Genomic DNA, 21,078 nt, shown 5'->3' with positions numbered 1-21,078 from the left:
GTGCATCAGTGGCACAAGTGGCGGAGACGACGGCCGGAGACGGTGGTCGGAGACGATGGTCGAAGACGGTTGCAGGAGACGGTGGCCGGAGACAGTAGCCGGAGACGGTGGCCGGAGACGGTGGCCGGAGACGGTGGCCGGAGAAGGTGGCCGGCGGCGGCGGACTGCCGATGACGGTGGCCAGAGACGACGACCGGAGACGGTGCCGGCAGCGGTGGCTGGAGACAGTGGCCGAAGACGGTGGCCGATGACGGTGGCCGGCCAGTGACGTACATTAACACCGGATAGATGTGAGACAGAAACCAGAGATTGCCTATTGAAATATAAAGACACAGGTTGAAAAAGAAACTTTTACAGGGGGGGCCGCCGGTGGCCGCCGCCACCGGCTGTAACGAAGACAAAGTAGAAAAGGATCAGAAAACCTGCTCTGATACATGTTAAATATAGTGAAAATTATATATTGGAATTAATCCCTTGTGTTAAATACACACATAAGATTCTCTATTTATAATAGAAGAAATATGGACTAAGCCCAAATACAAATGAATATGTAAGAATAAAAGAAAATAAAATAAGAACAATGTTTCCCTAATAAACATATAGGGACTATATTTCCCTAATTAACATAAACACAATATAAACTAAATATAATATCTCTAACATATATATATATATATATATATATATATATATATATATATATATATATATATATAATGTCCTATGAAATTCAGCAATGAATGCAACATAAAAGTAGTTTATTCCAATATATATATCCTATGAATTAAACACCTTAGTCCTTACCTGGTTTTTATAGTTTTGCTGGTAAGGAATGTCAATATCCAACTTTTGTGCTTAAGATATAAACTGGCATGTAATTTCATGGAGTGAAAAGACCCTTCCACCTTTATACCAGTGACTATCTTTAGTAATTAACATTTTCCTTCTTTCCTTTATCTGTGTTAGGTTAACTTTTTCCTCCTTACAGTTATCTGTGTTGTGTTTGTGCAATATGATATTAGATAAAGAGAAATGATACTTTGACACATATAAATATTTTACATTCATTTGACTCTATCCTTTCTTGTTACTTTCTTCTTTCTTGAAAAAAAAAATACAAAAATTCACTTCTTTGACCATTTTATCCTTGTAATATGTCAAATGAAGGTAAAAGTGTGTTATTCTAAGGTTATCCAAGACTTTTTTTTGTTATACAACTTTAATGTGAGAAAAGAAGAAATTTTTCCAATAACAATCTTAACTTTCACAATTGATTAAACCCCTCTTCACTTGTGACATTTGATATTTGTGTGGATATATATATATATATATATATATATATATATATATATATATATATATATATATATATATATATATATATAAGTATAGAAATATTTTATACGCAATAAAATATATCTTTAAAGAATATATATTTATGTTTTGAAATATTCAGGGAAATGCTAACGATAGCCCTAATATTTCGGGGAACTTTTAGTTTAGATGCGTAGAAATTGCTCTTTCATGATTTTTAAATGCGCTCCTGCATGATTTCCAATAAAAACTTTCTCCGTTTTTATTTTCTTAAGACACTTGTTAGCAAGAGCCGAATATTAAAGGAGGCTTTATTTCGTTATTTTGATTTGAGACTCGTAAAATGTTGAAACCAGGTCTGAAACTTAGTCTGATTTTATTCATCTTTAAGAAAGCTTTCATAGAAACAGCGAATGCCAGAGCTAGGGTTGTTCAAAAAGTATTAGTGAACCAATTCGAATCATGAATCAAACTGAAGCGTAAGGTAAGAAGGAAATAGCTTGGATTGGTTCAGACTAATTATTCCATTGTTCGGTTTGATTCAAGGAAATTCAGTTTGTTTTTCGCTCAGGAGGTAATGAGTTTTTCTTCAAATAAGCCTTTTCCATTCTCATTTAAAAAACAATTGGTTTGGATGAACTTTTTTTCCACTTTGGTTTGGACGAATTGTTTTCAATTTTGTTTGGTGTTCTTAGCTAAAGCGAACCATGAACTTGCCAAAGCCTAGCTCCTTAGAGCAAATTTTTTCTGCCCCACATTATGCATGCCAAATCCAAGGTTCATGAATCCCCCTCTCGTGCACCCCAGCCCTCTAAATACCCTATCACGAGAAGCATTCCCCTAACACACTAACAATCAGCACATAGGGATATGACAAAGTGGATCTTGAATCTTTGGATATCCTCAGAAGTATCCAAATAGGCGAGGAACTTGCTTAATGGGATGGGTCCATATTAGGTATTTACTTGCAAATTTTAATAGAGGTAAGTGTGGTTAAGATAATATAGTACCTATGACGTCCCGCCTCATCTCATCCCTATAATTTATTTATGTGTTAATGTATGTATATAATTGAAATATTTATTTGTGTAAATAATTATGTCATTTAATGCAAATTTCATAATGATTGTGTCAGAGTACTATGTTTTCAATGTTGTTTAGTTATGACTTATGTTTGAACGACTCAAGGTCATGCTTGAAATTTTTTTTGTTATATTTGGATGCTTTAGGTGTTATAATTATTTTATTTAAGAATGAAACTTCCATTTTTTCAAAGGTAACATGGAATTTTTATTAAAATGAGATAAATTTGGTCAATCTTGACAAGATATTAATATATAAATGAACATTTGACAAATGATACACCAACGAGCAAAACAATCATGTGAATCCTGAGCCAACAATAATATAAAACCTTTTCTGCAGTTAAATAAAGTATGCTTACGTGCACTGTTAGAACATTAAAATAGGCCTATTAAATAATATAAATACATTTCTTCATACAACTTCCATTGTGAATTTTGAACTGAACAATAGATATTTTTTTGATGTCAATGGTATTATGAAAAATAAAAAAGATCAGGTGGATTTCCCACCAAGAATGAAATTTTGAAGTAATTTGTAATTAATTTTTTATTGACTTATCGAATTTAAACGTAAGTGCTGGTAAAGGCTGCGACGTACAGATACTCACTCAATGAGTAAATAAATGAGGATAAAAGTTGTTACTCATGTGAGCACGGAGATGAGTTCGAGTATTTTTTGAAATACGAATGCTATAACACTACCATAAACTTATTGTCAAGTTAACTAACTCAAACGAGTACTGCACTTCTTAATAAAAACTAGATGTGATGACCACTGAAGAGACTATGTTGCATTATTCAATATTTTTAAGATTTTTAATTGCTCGATTTCTCTTGTGGCAGAGGTGCTGTACGATTCTATCCGAAAGGTCCTTCATCGTGTATAGTTGAAGTAAGGTCCTTTATTCAAATTTTTGCATTTTTTAGCCTCTATATATTTGGGCACACCTATGTAATTTTAATTCTCGATGAGTATTTGTCAAACTAGCTGCATGTTCCTAATGATCCAACTAATCGCGTATTCCTATCAGTCCAGTGCACAACTAGGTGTTGCACTACATGTATGAATCTATGTAATAATTTTTCATGTTGGTCCCATTAACATTTTTTTTCCACACATTTAACTTCTATCAAGAAATTGGGAGAACTTGAAAGTGATAACACATGTTCTTTTGTCCATTTTTCTACCTCGGCGGCCCTCACAAGCACTAACTACTGCATTTTTGTCCGTTTCAGCTTACAGTCTCGTATGAGGTTCCTCAGCTTTTAGCTCCAGTGGCATCGGTGAGCATTCTGACCTTGAAATAATGATGATCGTAAATAGCTTAGGTTGACAAAAATGGTGATAGAACCTCTTATTTTTTTGGAAATAACCTAAGTGAGTCAAAATCCCACATCAAATAAAAATGATAAAGTTATACATTATATATATATATATATATTTTGAATGACGTTCATCTGAAATATAAAACCCCATCATAATTATGTGAGGAAATTGGGGGATACACATTTGATGCCTTTTGTGCCTTTTTAGAACCTTTTTCTGATTTTTCCCCCACCATGATTTAATTTGCAGGCACTGCAACCTTTCCTTGAAGGTTTACTTCAACGTGGTTTAGAAAGATTTGCTACATTCGCCAAAAGCTACACCTAAGATTTTATTATGATTGTCTAGAATTTTATAGCAGGACTACATCTCTATAAGCATAGCTAATTATTTTCATATCGATCTCATTTTTGTCCATTAATTGAATTACTGAAAAATGATCTTAATGCATCAAATGATTACCCAACTTTCAACTGTAAATTATGTTGAAGGATGTTCTTAATGCATAATAAACACACCGGACATAATGCTGAAGGTGTCTTCTTAAACCGCAATCCGAAATTTGTAAACTGCTTTGATCACTTAAAAAATAGAATTTAGATCCTACAAAGTAAAATTTGCCAAACCTTACCGAAGATCGAGTTAGTCCTATAGATCCAGTTAGTCCTATGACGAGTCTATACTTTTATGAAAGTGAAAATGAAAATGGGCTTCACCCAATCCGTACCTCAGATAATTGCTGACAAATAATGGAATAGAAACTAAGACATTACGAACAGTTTTATTGACACACAAGAATACGACATGAATAATGCAGTCAACAAAAATTTGGTATAGTACAAAAATAATAATGTAACGACAGTACATATTTACACCACCATCCTCTAGCCCAAGTTATGTACATCCACCAGACCACGTTAAAAAAAATGATGGCTGCTTTTTCCAATGACTAAACTGAAGCAGCCAAAAACAGCATGTAAGAATTCAACATTATTTGATGAACCGTGTATGTACACACATTCAGTTGCTAGCACTGCCTTCCAACAAGCTCCTCAAGCTACAAAGAGCCTCTGCAGAGAGGCTACAACATCTCAATTTCCGTTGACGAGGAGGGGATGGCTCTGGCTCCATGTGGTCGAGGGAAGAAAAACATACAATGATCACAGTGAGATTATCAAATGTGTTCAGGCGTAGTGCCTCCATAACCAGGTCCCTGGCACATTTTTCAGGATCATCGTGCCTCCTTAGGCCTCTGCGAACAAGGCTAACTGCATGCTGACTTGACATGACATCCCATATGCCATCGCATCCTATGATGAGAAATTCATCATCCTCTGTTAGAACAACTTGCCGGAACTCCGGTTCTGCAATCAAAGGTGAGGGACCACCCTTAGGTAACTTCATGTCCCAGTCCCCTAGTGCTCGGGTAACTGATAAAACCCCATTGAGATAACCATCATCTATGTAGCCACCCAATTCTTCAACACGCCTCCGCTCTGATGGATAAATAGGTCTGTGATCTTGAGACATGTCAATGGCCTCTCCTTTGCGACAGAGAACTGCTCGGCAGTCGCCAGCATTGGCCACCATTAGAAGTCTGAAAGAAGCTTACCAGAAATCAGCAAAGCAAATATAGAGAAGGAAAGACATCTCCATTCAATCTAACAATATCCACACATTAGATACAGTAATAAAAGCAAAATCTATCCAAATATTAGCAGGTCCAAGAAATATGAATTCCAATGAAAGGACAATAATTGTTGAAGCAATGATAGAGAACACTCCAATAATGCACAAGAACTGGATTTTATTAAAAGATACTGCACGTATTACCTATCCTGATAAACTTTCCGTAACCTAAAATTGGACAAACTAATTTGTAATAGCTATCTCATTTGACATAATTAAAGAGCTCATTTTAGCTTATCATTAAGCTTATTTCAATTGATGGGAAAAACTTATTTTGATTCTTTTATTTTCTACTAATGTTAATAGAAAAGCTTATCCAATCATAACTCAAGTAAAGAGAAATATAATTTAGTAAGCTGCTAAAAGTGTACTAATAAAGAAGAACCAAGAATGTAAAGTATGGATTACCTTCCAAATATCAAAGCAGTAAGGGCCGTGGTGCCTGATGAACTATTCACACTGCAATCATCGGCCAAAGCTGAATCAGCCAAAAGAAACGCCTTTCTGAGGGAATCCTCTACCTCTTCCAGAAATACACTATTGACTTCAGAAGTCTGTGGGAAACTGACATCTTCGAAGAAGAACTTTATGACGTTTTTTCTTATATAAGCTGCAGCTTCAGGTCCTCCATGGCCATCAAACACCTATGATATTGCCAAAAACCTCAGTCACATTTAGAATAAGGACGAACAAGTTAAAGGAGACAGAGGTGAAAAGTTGATTACCCCATAAAAAGCACTTGGCTTGGGAAAGTTGTATGGTGATCCCATATGAGATGACAAATCATCTATCCTTATATGTTCATCTTCCATGTATCTCCTTGGTCCAATGTCAGCAAAACTACCTGAACGGAGGGAAGGTATAAACTGCAGAACCGCAGATTCAAGAGCAGCATCTGAGATCCTGTCTGCAGACTTAGCATCCTACAAAAGGACAATTAAATACAAAATCAGAAAAGCAAGAATCAATATATCGAAGGATTGGATGGTATTATGTTGCAAAACTTTGTTAATCCCCTAGAAATATTGATGCTCCAAACCACAAAAAGACCACAAGCTAACAATCAAATCAGAACTTCTGAAATCTATTGCAAATTCACGTACATATTCATGTAGAATTTGATTAGCAGATGTTAGCGAGCAACAATGTTAATCTTCCAGCCCCCACTACAGCAAAATCCATGCCAGACACATCCATCTCAAACAATAAATTCAACTTCAAATGAACAGGTAGATCCCCTTATTATTGCTAAGACACAATTGGAATAATCATAAATAAGCCGTTAACCTAAACATTCATTCCAAAATTTAACAAGTAAAACATGGAAGTAAATAACCTAAACGAAATCAACAAAATTCAGCTATCTTCACCCAAGTTCAACAATCACGCTAAACCGTGATCCAAATGTTTCAAGAAAATTTCCTTAAAAGGGACCTTGATCCGAGAAAGCGAAATCAAAAGAATTCACATGATTGAGCAAGCTAACAGAAAGAATTAAAGAACCCCATCAGCTCTATAACAATCTATGTCATCCACCAACAGACACACAGCAAAATCCCAAGATAAAAAACCGAAAAAGAGGGTTTTCAAAATCTAACTTCTTGTGAAGTGAGTAATTCGGCAGAGACCAACTCAGTGACACGAACTCGGTCAAAACTCAAAGACAAATTAGCATCTGCATCTCCGATCTCGTGAACATCGTTTCCCTTGTTTTGAAAATGCTTCACATCCAACATACCCACGTTCTGTTGACACACAACCTCTGCTTCAGCCACCATGTTCTGCGCTTTCTCTTTTTCCTCCTCTAAACCTCTCACGTGAAAACTGATCCAAATCGAACGTTGTATAGAGCTGAAAACTGTTGTACTATGTTCCCAAAATACTTGATTGATGTTACAAAACTGTTTCGATTTTCTTCTCTTCTGTTGAGATATCTGGGGAATTTTCTCGCGGTTTCCGTTGGGATTGGTGATCAAAAACTTCTGTCATGAAGGGGTTGAAACGCCATATAAGAGGCTCCACTCTGGAACCGGCGGCTGCCGGTACCCTTGTTGGCTGCATGGACACGTGGAGTTTCTGGGACCAAGCGCGTTTGCCTCGCACGCGTTGAGGCTTGGCTTAACTGACACGTGACAGTGTTTGCAGGTTGACGTGTGATCTTTGAAGTTTTGGGGCAAAATGACCGGAAGGTCCTCAGTGGTGTAAGCTGTCAGTTTTGACTTGAGGATTGGTTACGGTTGGAAAAGGGCTAATATGGGAAATTATGATTGCGCCGACCGAGTAATATAACTGTCTTCTTGTGTTCATAGGTGATGACGCGTTTGTCAGTCCCCACCAACATTGGTGATGTGTGACGTCAACCTTCGTCCATGCTCTTTTCGTTTTCTCCTTCTCGTTACAATTCACACGACAAAAGTATTACTCAAATATATGTGAAAATGCTAAATAACTGTCAATTTACCCTAATATCATATTCAATTTAAACAAGATTACCTCCTATAAATAAATAAAAAAAAAAGTGGTTCTACCAAAAGAATAAAGAATCATGCTATCATACATTCTAATCAAAACCTTCTTACATTGGTAAATAACAACTTGTAAAAAAATTATCTTCCTTTATCTCTATTTTTTTTCCTATCAAAAGGTTAATTTTCATATTAGTATGCACACAAAAAATCTTAAATAAATCTCAATTTTACTGAAGATTAATCCTTAAATATCGAAACAAAAAAAAAAGGATGAATTTAAAAGAGTATATAATCATCTCATGAAGTCAATCCCATTAGTTGATGATCTCACCCTATCCTAGGATAGCATCCTTTGAAAAACTTAATATTTTTTTGAAACTAATCATATCCAATTACAATAATCACAGAATAAAAAGGCCCTTATTATCATTATTGTGATTATTTGGGGTTATATATATGAATTCAATTTCTTCTAAAACACTAATTACATCAATATATTTATTTTTTGGTGGTCCATCAATATATTTCCTCTTATTTGGCATATTTGTTGTTTCCTTTTTCATATATAGATATAATTTCATATTTAGAAATAAGATGGATATGCATGGATTGTTGTACATAATGGGAACTGAAATTGAGGTGGTGATGTGTGAAAATGTCAAGTGGGTAGTATTATTCCTGCTTTTTTCAAATATCTTCCAACCAAGTTAGGTGGTGGCTTGCAATTCATCAATGTCTTTTTTAAATATTTTTCTTAACATATGGCAAACCAAGTGCTCATTTTATTGTTTTCTATGTCTGTGATGAGTGCTATTAAAAAAATGTTAAATTATGCTGTGAGGAATAGTAAAGAATCAATCAACTATTCAACTTAATTTATATGGGTGCTTTTTAGTAAATAATCTTTTCTGGGTAGAGAAGGTTAACTATTTGATTTTTATGTGTTGTTTAAAGTTCAAGTTCTGTTCTTTTCTGTGCATCCAAATTATTCCAGAAATATAACCTAAGAGTCTAGATGTATTACTTTGTTTGAACAATGTCAAAAAACTGTGATTGAGAATTTTGAATAGAGTTTTGTGGATAGATATGGAATAGTTGATTTTAAATGATCGTGAATCATTTCAATTTTTTGCTAGAATTTATAGAAAATGTTTATTGAATTAGTGATTGAGAAATGTTGATGTGAGAAAGGAGAAAGACTATGTTAAGAATTGATTTTATATCAAAAATTTGTTTGAATAATTTTTATGTATGTAATTATTGTTTTTATATTATATTTTTTTTAATTATATTAATTAATTAATTTAATTATTTTCTTTATATTTGTTTTTTCAGTGAGGTCGTATATTAATACATGTGAGGGTCGACAAAATGTTGAAAAGTAGTAGGAATATATGATGGTTTTATAATTTGGAAATGAAAGCTTATAATAGTGATAAGTTAAAATATGAATTATACCGTCTTTTTTTCTAAAACTTTATTAATTAATCACATTTCTTATCTTTAAAGTATTTTGATCTCTTGTAAAAATATATTTTAAAATACAATCTTTCAAAAAATAATATAATAATCGGTTAATGAGTTTATATATATATATGGTTAAATATGTTTTTAGTACCTCAATTATTAAGTGATTTTGTTTTTCATACTTTTCAAACTTTAGTATACTCTGATCCTTCTCCTTAAAGAAACTATAATATTTTGTCTCCCAAAACTAAAGCGGTTAAAAATCGGCTCAGATTTAGATTTTTTTTCAATGGTGAGCGTCTACTTCGATCCCTGCAGCTTGTTTTTCTTCTTCCTTAGGCAAAACAATAAGGGTCATCCCCTTTTTTTTCTCCGTGAGAACAACAACGTCGGTGATGCCAACACCGTCCTCCGGTCATCCAAAGGCATCGCCACTCATCAATAGACTCATCACAGATGACAGCAAAAGCCCTCCTTTACGTCTTTTCCTCGTGCGCGAGAGAGAAACACCCTCACTCAACGGAAGAACTAGTTGCTCTTTTTCTTTACAGCGGTAGACTCAATGTTGGTGACGAGCACGGCAAGGCACGACGAAGGCGTTCTGCAACGGTGGGGTTGTGAGGGAACAGAATGAATCTTTCGTTTGGCGTTTTAGGGTTCTGCAATTTACTGCTTTCGATAGCTACATGGCGGCGCATAAGTATGATTGTGAATGTATTTATGCAATCAACCAGGAAAAACCTGATTGATGACGAATGTATTTGGATCTAGATTTCTTATTTCTGATAGTTCAATAAAGGGTTCAATCCAATATTTTCAATTTTTAATGGGTTGAAGGATATACGCATTCAAAATTATCTTTCTGTTGATTGTAATATGCAAAAAATTTACTCAGTGTCAAAGAGGAGGTGGTTCATGGCGCAAGTGCCTCGACGGTAGAGGGTGCCCAAGCATTGGAGTGCGGGGAAACATCGTCGTTGGAGGAGTTGTGGGGAGTGTAATAAGGTTTGTGAGGGGTGGAGGGTTGAAATGTGGAGAGGGTGAAGAGTAGGAGGGTGGTGAAGAGGAGAAGGAGGCATGTGGAGAGTGTGGGTTGAGCTTTGGAGAGAAGGGTGTTAATGCTGGTTCTCTTGAAAGAAGAAGAAGAACAGAGAAGGTTGGTTTTGGTTTTGTTTTTGGTTTTGGTAGCAATGGTGTCTTCTGGGAAGAAAACTAGGAGGAAACCCATGATTGTTTGTCTCTCTGGGTGTGGCTGATGCTGTCGGTGTCGGTGTTTGTGTAGGGTTTTGGCTTTCATCCCATTTCGCTTTCAACCAATTATTCTCTGATTGTGTGAGGCTTTCTACTTCCTACTCAGACTCGGTAGTAAGTTTGTAAGAGGAGGGGTTGGGGTTGGAGGAAGCAAGAGACCTTTAGGGAGAGCGGAGGGAGAGAGAGGGGGAGAAAAGCATGAAAAGATTGATCCAGAAAAAGCAAAAATGAACCGTTAGACAAATCAACCTAATTTTAACGACTTTAGCTTTGGAAGACGAAATATTATAGAAGGACAAAAAACAAAATGGTTTAATAGTTTAGAGATTAAAAGCATATTTAACTATATATATATATTATAGAAATAAAAGTTTGAAATCATGAGTGGAAGTCAACTTTGGATTTTTTTTCTCATCCAATATAAATGTCCATGTTTGAAACTACATCCATGAGAATTTTCAACTACAAACCTATCATTTTCTTTACTATTTTTAATACTCCAAATGTATTATTAGAGTAGCTAATTCTCAATTTCATTGTAGCTGAATCTAATGATTCTCTTTCACACACATATGTATAAATATCTTATAATAATTTTTGTGTTTCTTTTCAAAAAGATTTGATCATCTATTTTTTAGGTTATTTTAAAAATTAGAAAATAATTTTAAAACTTGATCATGATATTGAAGAAGTAAGAAATATAATATAGATTATGTAATTTATGATTGCAGTGAGTGCAGAGTATACTGAAATTTTGTGAAGGTGAGAGTAAGTGTTAGCTTTTGATTGAAAACGTGTTAGATGCTGCTTCAAGTAATCGGACTTTGAAATCTTGTTCTTCAAGTGAGTAACCATATACTTGGACTGTTATTGATTAGCCCACAAACTAACTTCATAAATGGGCCTTTTTTTGCGTTTAACCCATACACTCCCATGAATAAAGCATGGAGAACTCTGTCTTAGAGTAAAAATAAATCCAAAATTAAAGATCAAGAGGTTCAAGCTCCTTACTGCATGCTGATCAGTTGGAAGATATGTTACAATTAAACTCAATTTTTACAACATTCTTTTCGTGTATCGCGTACAATGAGGTTGCTCAAATATTTTTAAAATATAAAGCTGAAATAAAAAATCAATTAGATAAAAAATTAAAAGGCTTAAGTATGATAAAGGTGGTGAATATAGTACGAATTTCTTTAAAGAATTTTGTGATAAAAATGGTATTATATATGAAACTTCTCGACAAAATAATATAGTTGAACGAAAATATAAGACACTAAAAGAAATGACAAATGTTATGTTATTAAGTGTTTGAGTGATAATTCTATTTGTGAATCTAGAGACGTTGATGTGTTTCCTCTTAATAAAACTGTAATTGAAAATGTTGCTTATTCAAGGACTGATCTAGTAAATGAATCTACTTCTAGTGAACATGTGAATGAACCTAGAAGAAGTAAGAGGAAGAGAACTGAGAATAACTCTAGGCCCGATTTTATAATTGCTTTTATTGTTGAAAAACCTGATAAAATCAATCAACAGTTAGTTTCTATATTTTTTATTGCTGATGATCCTAAAACCTATAAATTCTATTATGATGAACCACACTTGGGATTTGGGTCTTTAAAAGGATAATTAGACCATATGGGTCTATAGAAAAATCCAAGGCTAGATTAGTGGTAGTGAGATACACTTAAAAGAAAGGTGTTGATCATTTTGATACTTATTCTATCGTGACTAAAATTGCTACCATTAGATCTTTAATTCTTCTTTCATTTTTTTTTTGAGGTTTAATAATTCATCAGATAAATGTAAAGACGACTTTCCTCAAGAAAATTACATAGAACAACAAGAGAGATTTGTAGTTGTTACAAAAGAACAATATGCAAGCTCCAAAAATCTCTTTACGGTCTCAAAAAATGGTATGAAAATTTTGATCGTATTTTAGTAAGCAAGGAGTATGTTGTGAATGTCTCTAATGTTATTATTTTAATATTTATATTGCAAAAGTTGTGCCATTCTTTTCGGAGAAAATTTTGAGCTTGGACCGCAAGTCTTTGACTTGAAGATTTTCCAACTGGTGTTAACGTTTTTCTTTCGCAAGCTTCGTGCAACGTTTTTCTGCAAGCTCTGTGCAACGTTCAAATGTTGTTGTCAACGTTAATATTTTTGCATGCAACGTTCAATTTTCTTTGCACGTTCATTTATTTTATTAAAAATAATTTATTTTAATAGAAGATATTTTAGATATTTGGATCATGGGCCTGATCCATAAACTCTATAAATAGAGCCCCTCCTCCACTCCAAATTCATCAGTTNTCTCATTCTCTNATTCTTTTTCTCTCATTCTCTCCTTCCTTTTATTTTCTTAAAATTATCCTGGGTTTCATTCTATCTCTTTTAAAGAGATCCTTGCTAGTTCTGAGATCCTCAGAAATTTCTGATAAGTTCTTGTTGTATCTTGGGGGGCTTGCGCAATACATCGCGGATAAGTCCTTAAGGACAATGACTCTACACGCCTCAGGAAATTTTGTTCGTGGTTCTGTCAGCTTTTCTACAACAATCTTAAGGACTTATGGCTGACAACAACAACAACTCAATCCCAGAGAATCAGAATACTGTTTTCGGAACTCAGACGGTCTTCGCCAAACCATTCCCGGATGTATCAAAAATTGAAGTCTTCTCTGGTCAGAATTTTCGACGCTGGCAAGAACGTGTGTCAACCCTGTTAGACATGTACGGAGTCGCCTTTGCTCTTTCATCTTCAAAACCCGACTCCAGTCTTCCTCCAAATCCAAAACAAGTTGAAGATTGGGTTCATGCAAATAAGNTATGCCGCCATACTTTACTTAGTGCACTTTCTAATGATTTGTTCGATGTATATTGTTCCTATAAGGAGGCGAAAGACATTTGGGATTCGTTGATTCTCAAATACACTGCTGAAGATGTAGTCCGACAAAGGTTCATTATTGGGAATTATTATCGTTGGGAAATGGTTGAAGACAAGGACATAAAGTCGCAAATCAATGAGTACCACAAGTTGCTCGAAGATATCAAAGCGGGGAACGTTCTTCTACCAGATGTATATGTCTCACAGCTTCTGATCGAGAAATTGTCGCCTTCCTGGACTGATTACAAGCAACAATTGAAACATAGACACAAGCAAATGTCACTTTCAGAGTTGATCACTCACATAATCGTTGAAGATACCGACAGGAAAGAACGTGCTACTGCAAAGGCCAAAGCTTTGTCTGCAAAAGCAAACGTGATAGAAGACAAACCTGCTCCAAAAAGGTACGAACATAAACCTGATCACAATAAGAAAAATTATTTTCGAAAATCTCGTCCCAACGGATCTAACCCCACCTTTAAGAAGAAAGGAAATTGCTTCGTATGTGGGAAGTCGGGCCATCATTCACCGCAGTGCAGGCGCAAAGCAAGAAACGACAATCCTCCTAAGGCTAATATAGCCGAAGGAGATGATATTATTGCTGCAGTCGTTTCTCAAGTAAATCTGATGACTAATGTGAGCAAGTGGGTGGTAGACTCTGGTGCTACCAGGCATATATGTGCAAACAGAAGTGCCTTTACCTCTTACACTAGTGTAGGGGATGGAGAAGAACACGTCTACCTCGGTGATTCCAGGACCACTCCTGTTTTGGGAAAAGGGAAAGTTCTTCTCAAACTCACATCTGGAAAGACTCTGGCCTTGAGTGATGTGCTACATGTGCCATCAATCAGAGTTAATTTAATCTCTGTGGCACTACTGGGAAAAGTGGGGGTTAAAGTGTCATTCGAGTCTGACAAGATTGTAATAACAAAGAATAATGTTTTTGTGGGGAAGGGATATTGTGATCAAGGTCTCTTTGTACTTAACATTTCTGAAAATATTAATAAATCGTCTTCTTCTGCTTATATTGTTGACTCGTATGATTTATGGCATGCTAGATTAGGACATTTGAATTCTTCCTATGTTATGAAATTACAACGACTAGGATTGATTAATATGCATGATAAACAGAGTAGTAAATGTGATATATGTGTAGAATTTAAATTAACAAAGAAGACATGTTTTTCTGTAGAACGCCAAACTGAACTGTTAGGGTTAATTCATACTGATCTAGCTGATATGAAACAAACCATGTCTAGAGGAGGTAAAAATTATTTTGTAACCTTTATAGATGATTATTCTAGATACACTAAAGTTTACTTAATCAAACATAAAGATGAAGCCTTTAATGTATTTTTAACCTATAAAACTGAAGTAGAAAATCAATTAAATAAGAAAATTAAGAGGATTAGATCAGATAGAGGTGGTGAATATGTTTTGTTTAATGACTATTGTGTTAAAGAAGGTATCATCCATGAAGTAACCCCACCATATTCACCATAGTCTAATGGAGTAGCTGAGAGAAAGAATAGAACTCTTAAGGAGATGATGAATGTGATGCTTATTAGTTCTAGTGCACCTGATAACCTTTGGGGAGAAGCCTTGCTTACTGCGTGTTTTTTACAAAATAGAATACCTCATAAGAAAATTGGTAAAACTCCCTATGAGTTGTGGAGAGGCTATCAACCTAACCTTAAATATCATAGAGTGTGGGGGTGCCTAGCTAAGGTGATGTTACCCGATCCTAAGAAAAGAAAAATAGGTTCTAAACCCTCTGATTGCATGTTCTTAGGCTATGCTGAACATAGTGCTGCCTATAGGTTTCTAGTTCTTAAAAGTGATATACTTGAAAGAAATTCTATAACGGAGACGAAAAATGTTGAGTTTTTTTAACATGTTTTTCCTTTAAGGGTTAATGAGATGTCTCAACCTATAGATAATAATAATAGTGATGCCCTGTGTGAAGAATTAAGAAGAAGTAAAAGACAGAGAAAGGAAACTTCATTTGGTAATGATTTTTATACTTATCTAGTTGATAATGATCCAAATAGCTTTGTAAAAGCCATTGGAGCTCCTGATGCAAATCAGTGGGATAAAGCCATTAAGACTGAAATTGAATCAATTCAGAAAAATAATACTTGGACCTTAGTAGATTTGCCTAAAGGAGCAAAACCCATTGGTTGTAAGTGGATCTTTAAGAAAAAGTATCATCCTGATGGATCTATAGAGAAGTATAAGGCAAGATTAGTAGCAAAAGGTTTTACTCAAAAACCCAACATAGATTACTTTGATACTTTTGCCCCTGTGACTAGGATTTCCTCTATTCGAGTATTGTTAGCCTTAGCAGCAATCCATAAGCTAGTGATACACCAAATGGATGTTAAAACTGCCTTTTTGAATGGTGATTTAGAGGAGGAAATTTATATGACTCAAACTGAAGGGTGTGTTGTACCTGGTCAAGAGAATAAGGTATGTATACTTTTAAAATCTTTGTATGGGTTGAAACAAGCACCAAAACAGCGGCATGAGAAACTAGATAATCTATTGCTATGTGATGGTTTTTCACCTAATGATGCTGATAAATGCGTGTATTCTAAATTTGAAAATGGTGATTGTGTCATTATATGTTTGTATGTGGATGACATGTTAATTTTTGGTACATGCAATGAAATTGTTGCTAGAACTAAACTGTTTCTAGGATCAAATTTTGAAATGAAAGACATGGGTGAAGCCAATGTAATTTTAGGTGTTAGAATCATAAGGAAAGGTGATAGTATTTTACTATCCCAAGAACAATACATTGAGAAACTTCTTAAGAAGTTTGGATATTATGATTTCAAACCAGTGAGTACCCCTTATGATGCTAACTCTAAATTAATGGAAAATAGAGGAGAATCATTATATTAGCCTTAGTATGCCCGGATGATTGGGAGCTTACTGCACTTGATGAGCTTTTCTAGACATGATATTGCTTATGCAGTAGGTAGACTGAGTAGGTACACTCAATGTCCAAATCAAGAACATTGGGATGCACTTTCCAGGCTTATGAGATACTTAAGAGATTCAATGGATTATGTCATTGAATACAATGGATTTCCCGCTGTACTAGAAGGGTACAGTGATGCTAACTAGATCTCTGATTCAGATGAGACAAAATCCACTAGTGATTATGTATTCACACTTGGGGGTGGTGCGATTACATGGAGATCAGTCAGACAAACAATTATTGCAAGATCAATAATGGAATCTGATTTTGTCGCTCTTGAGATGGCTAGTAGTGAGACTGAGTGGTTGAAAAACTTCTTAGCAAACATTCCACTAGGAATGAAACCAACCCCGTCGGTGTCTATACATTGTGATTGCCAATCGGCAATAGCTATAGCTAAAAACAAGAATTACAATGGAAAGAATAGACATATTCAATTGAGACACAATTTGGTGAAGCAGCTGCTAAAGAGTGGAACTATTTCCATTGACTATGTGAAGTCAGAACGGAATCTAGCAGATCCTCTGACAAAACCCATGGGAAGACAAATGATTTTAGAAACATCGAGGGGAATGGACTTAAGCCACTTGCAAACAAACAAGTGATGGTAACCCAACCTTTGTGATTGGAGATCCCATGAATAAGGTTCATATAGGTAAAAACAAGTCACTTGTTAGTTCTGATAGCACTAAGTTGATTTTAATCAATTATGTCCCTTCCTATGGTGTGTGAAAGTGCTAGAGACTGCATTATTGAGAGGCTAAACTTTGTTATTAAAATTGTATGTGGTGAAAGAATTTTAATTTAAACAAAGTTTTTAATGATTTTCATATCCCTTATGGGTGGTGTATGATTTGCAGCATACACTTGATGAAATCACCTATATGAGTGTTAAGTGGGGCCGCTTGCATGAGATCTTGGCATGACCTCTAGAGCACTCATGAATACCGGGCACGCGCATGGCCTATTTAGCGCATCACAGCGATAACAGCAAGAATTGTGGGGGTGTATTGTGATTGATAAACCTCTAACACACGTCAAGTGTCTTTGGTTCATATAGCTTCTTATACCAACTACACTGTGTGTTAAGTTTCTTGATCTAAGACTGGTTCATATAGCTTGTTATACCAGCTCTGATGCATTACATCTTATAAAACCCAGGATTTTCTTCTTTTCTTTCTTTCATTCTTATCTTTTGCAATATGTGGGGGATTGTTATTATTTTAATATTTATATTGCAAAAGATGTGCCATTCTTTTCGGAGAAAATTTTGAGCTTGGACCGCAAGTCTTTGACTTGGAGATTTTCCAACTGGTGCTAACGTTTTTCTTCCGCAAGCTCCGTGCAACGTTCTTCCGCAAGCTCCGTGCAACGTTCAAATGTTGTTGCCAACGTTAATATTTTTGCATGCAACGTTCAATTTTCTTTGCACGTTCATTTATTTTATTAAAAATAATTTATTTTAATAGAAGATATTTTAGATATTTGGATCATGGGCCTGATCCATAAACTCTATAAATAGAGCCCCTCCTCCACTCCAAATTCATCAGTTATCTCATTCTCTCATTCTTTTTCTCTCATTCTCTCCTTCCTTTTATTTTCTTAAAATTATCCTGGGTTTCATTCTATCTCTTTTAAAGAGATCCTTGCTAGTTTTGAGATCCTCAGAAATTTCTGAGAAGTTCCTGTTGTATCCTAGGGGGCTTGCGCAATACACTGCGGATAAGTCCTTAAGGATAGTGACTCTACACGCCTCAAGAAATTTTGTTCGTGGTTTTGTCAGCTTTTCTACAACATCTAATTCATGTGTTTACTCAAAATTGTTTGGTTCTAATGTGTGATTATATGTGTGTATGTTGATGACATTCTCATTTTTTAATCTAACTTGGAAGTAATAATGATACCAAGATGTTTTTTTACTGCTCATTTTGACATGAAAGATTTATGCGAGGCAGATATTATTCTTGGTGTTAAAATGAGAAAACTGAATTTGGCTTTTCATTGTGTCAATCACATTACATTGAAAAGATACTTCAGAAATTTGATTGTTTTGATGAAATGCCTGTAAGAACTCTTTATGACCCTAGCATGAGTCCTAAAAGGAACAATGACAGTGTTTCACAAGCTGAAGATGCTAAGATTATAGAAAGTGTTATGTATCTCATAAACTAGACAAGACCAGATGTTGTTTATGTTGTTTATGTTGTGATGCAGACTGGGTGACTATGAGGTGACTTCTACTTGTGGATATGTGTTCACTTTAGTTGGAGAAGCTGTTTCATGGAAATCTTCCAAAGAGACTTGTATTGCGCGCTCCACCATGGAATCTGAATTCATTAGCTATGTCTTTGCCTATGCATTAATTCAATCGAAAAATGTATTTTTAAAACATATAGTCATTTGTGGGGGATTGTTGGAAATATGACTATATGGTAAGTAGCTATTCTCAAGCCATATATTTTTATTTATCTACGAATCTTCTTTTTAAATTATTTTGACATTAAGCATGCAACATTGAAGACGATGTAGGTGCAAAATGGAAGCATCTAGCATTTATTGAAGATGATGGCGGTGGAGCAATGTCTTGAAGCAGTGGCATAATCATAATTAGGTTAAACACTTTCTCAGAGTGGAACAAGTGAACATCTTCCTCCACCCAGACCAAAAAGAAAAGCTGCCCCATCCATATCCTCAGAAAGTTTGAAAAAAAAATGCTTTCAAATATTATATTTTTCATTTCATTATTTAATATCACTGTATGCCCCACGAAGCTTGCAACTTCCCACATTTCTCTTTGCGGTTCTTGAATCCATTGAGGAAGGAGAAGATGAGTTGCAGTATACGAATTTATTAAAAAAAATTACAGAGATAAAATGGGGATACTGAAAATTATGGGAGTGCTTGAGAAACAATACGGGTGTAGGAAGAAATTTCCACAAATATTTTTCGGCTACAACATTGATTAGGCCCAAACTCAAACATTTGACCCAAAACAAAAAAAAATGGAAGACCATTTAAAGGAGATTAATCATCCATGTAAACTATAACAAGCTTATTTTCGATTATTTCAACCAGAAAAATAATCCATGTATATTTAATGCTTATAGATAAAAGAAAGAAATAAGTGTAATGATATATTAAAAATAAGTATATATCATAGTATTAATATTTTTATTATTATAACATACTTTAGAAAAACTTCAACAATTTTATCAACGCCTCCAACCTTTGATTTTCAAGGTATTCATCTCCTGCCAAATTGTCAACAAAGTAATAAATATGTAATTAATAAAAACATAAATAAAATACATAGATGATAATATTATCTATGTTGTTTGAAGGTGTTACTTGGATGAGCCTAGTGGTCCATTTACTTTAGTAGAATGAAAGTGTTTGATTATATCCTAATAATTTTTACAGAGTAGTCGATGTACCACAAGTATTAGTTCTGGTAGACTCATAGGTAATCAACCAGGACACCTAATAGTAATTACATATCATGTGAAGTAAAAATGTTTAAGTGTAGACACTTAGAACGTATTTAGTTATATAATCTATGTTGCATCATCCAAGGACAGGACAAAACTAATACTAATATGGTTAAGGAGTACTCGACCATATCCAATACAATATGATTTATTTATCCTAAATTTACATTGATTTTGGTATGTTAAAACATTTTATAATATATTATAGAAATTTAAAAAAAAAAATCAATTTTGAACAAATTTTTAAAACTTACAAAATCATGATTAAAATTTTAGTACTAACTTTGCTTTTTTCTAATATGTCACTTTTATACAAAAGAGAAAATAATACATAAAATTTCAAATCAATAAAGGAAAATGATACACTAGAAAAGGGGGAAAATAATCAACCTATTCCGACAATCATTCAACACTCCTTTTATTATTCTTAGTTTCGAAAAAAGAACAAACAGATAAAGCTAAAAGAATAATAAATAAAACCACTTAGTATGTAGGTGCTGTTGGGGTATTTTGTATCATCTATTGACAAGTAATAAATAAAGTGGCATTGAATTTGAATATGTATTGATTCACTTATTCATTCATGCTAATTAGATGTAACTCGAGTTTATGGTTTTCCAGAAAACTTAAATAAAATTTATTTAAATTAGAGTTTAAGAAAGAGAGTTTGCTTAAAAAAACAAGAACACTAAAATTTGAATTGAAAGTTTAGAAAGAAAGTTATTTAATTAAAAAATTAAAAGAAATAAACTACAACAAAATAATAAATATTTAGTCTTTTTTTTAGCACCAAACAAATGTACGAGTGCAGAAATACTAATAGTTCCATTTCGACGGTGTTGAAATGGATAGAATAGAGGTATGGTTAAGTTTTATATTATGATATCATTTTTTATAAACTAACATTAGTCTGTACTCCTAAATTACCTTATGAGATTTTTGAGTAAAATAATTCCTAAAAATTATACGAGGAATATATCATTCTCGACAAGAATAATAAGGCTAAAATCATTACAATACTACACTTTTTTTTTTCTAATGTCACGAAAATTCATCAAAAACAAATTACGTGGAAATGAATAATCATACGAAGCATTTAATTACAAACCAATATAA

At 34.3% G+C, this 21,078-nt stretch overlaps 2 protein-coding genes across 3 annotated transcripts in view; one reads left to right on the top strand and one right to left on the bottom strand.

Moving 5' to 3' along the window:
• Positions 1 to 4,206, top strand: part of LOC106772013 — a 7,598-nt gene extending 3,392 nt beyond the window's left edge. Inside the window, exons 5-7 of the mRNA XM_014658116.2 lie at positions 3,243 to 3,291; positions 3,636 to 3,683; positions 3,976 to 4,206. Of these exons, the coding sequence (XP_014513602.1) occupies positions 3,243 to 3,291; positions 3,636 to 3,683; positions 3,976 to 4,053 (175 nt within the window). The 3' untranslated portion in view covers positions 4,054 to 4,206. The remainder of the gene's footprint in view (positions 1 to 3,242; positions 3,292 to 3,635; positions 3,684 to 3,975) is intronic.
• A 270-nt stretch (positions 4,207 to 4,476) lies between these two features.
• LOC106772012 (probable protein phosphatase 2C 49) lies at positions 4,477 to 7,405 on the bottom strand. Of its 2 annotated transcripts, none has more exons than XM_014658115.2 (4): positions 7,014 to 7,405; positions 6,141 to 6,338; positions 5,824 to 6,059; positions 4,477 to 5,323 (listed from the first exon to the last, which is right to left on the bottom strand). In XM_014658115.2, the coding sequence occupies exons 1-4, from the start codon at positions 7,191 to 7,193 to the stop codon at positions 4,747 to 4,749; spliced, it is 1,191 nt and encodes a 396-aa protein (XP_014513601.1). In that variant the 5' UTR covers positions 7,194 to 7,405; the 3' UTR covers positions 4,477 to 4,746. The 2 variants fall into 2 exon arrangements, with proteins under 2 accessions (XP_014513601.1, XP_022640738.1); XM_022785017.1 differs by having other exon boundaries at positions 6,519 to 7,157.
• Positions 7,406 to 21,078: the final 13,673 nt, after the last annotated feature.

Source organism: Vigna radiata, chromosome 8 (genome assembly GCF_000741045.1).
Source record: "Vigna radiata var. radiata cultivar VC1973A chromosome 8, Vradiata_ver6, whole genome shotgun sequence".
In the NCBI taxonomy this organism is placed as follows: Eukaryota; Viridiplantae; Streptophyta; class Magnoliopsida; order Fabales; family Fabaceae; genus Vigna; species Vigna radiata.
Note: the sequence above shows the minus strand (reverse complement) of the source record. Positions and strands in the feature narration are given on the sequence as shown.

Bases quoted from the DNA above. Each gene is read 5' to 3' on its own strand.
- LOC106772012 (XM_014658115.2), bottom strand. From the start codon at position 7,193: ATGGTGGCTGAAGCAGAGGTTGTGTGTCAACAGAACGTGGGTATGTTG. The intron at 6,060-6,140 runs GTAATCAACTTT...GCAATATCATAG, and splicing joins AGCCAAGTGCTTTTTATGGG to GTGTTTGATGGCCATGGAGG. The intron at 5,324-5,823 runs GTAATCCATACT...AGCTTCTTTCAG, and splicing joins ACTGCTTTGATATTTGGAAG to ACTTCTAATGGTGGCCAATG.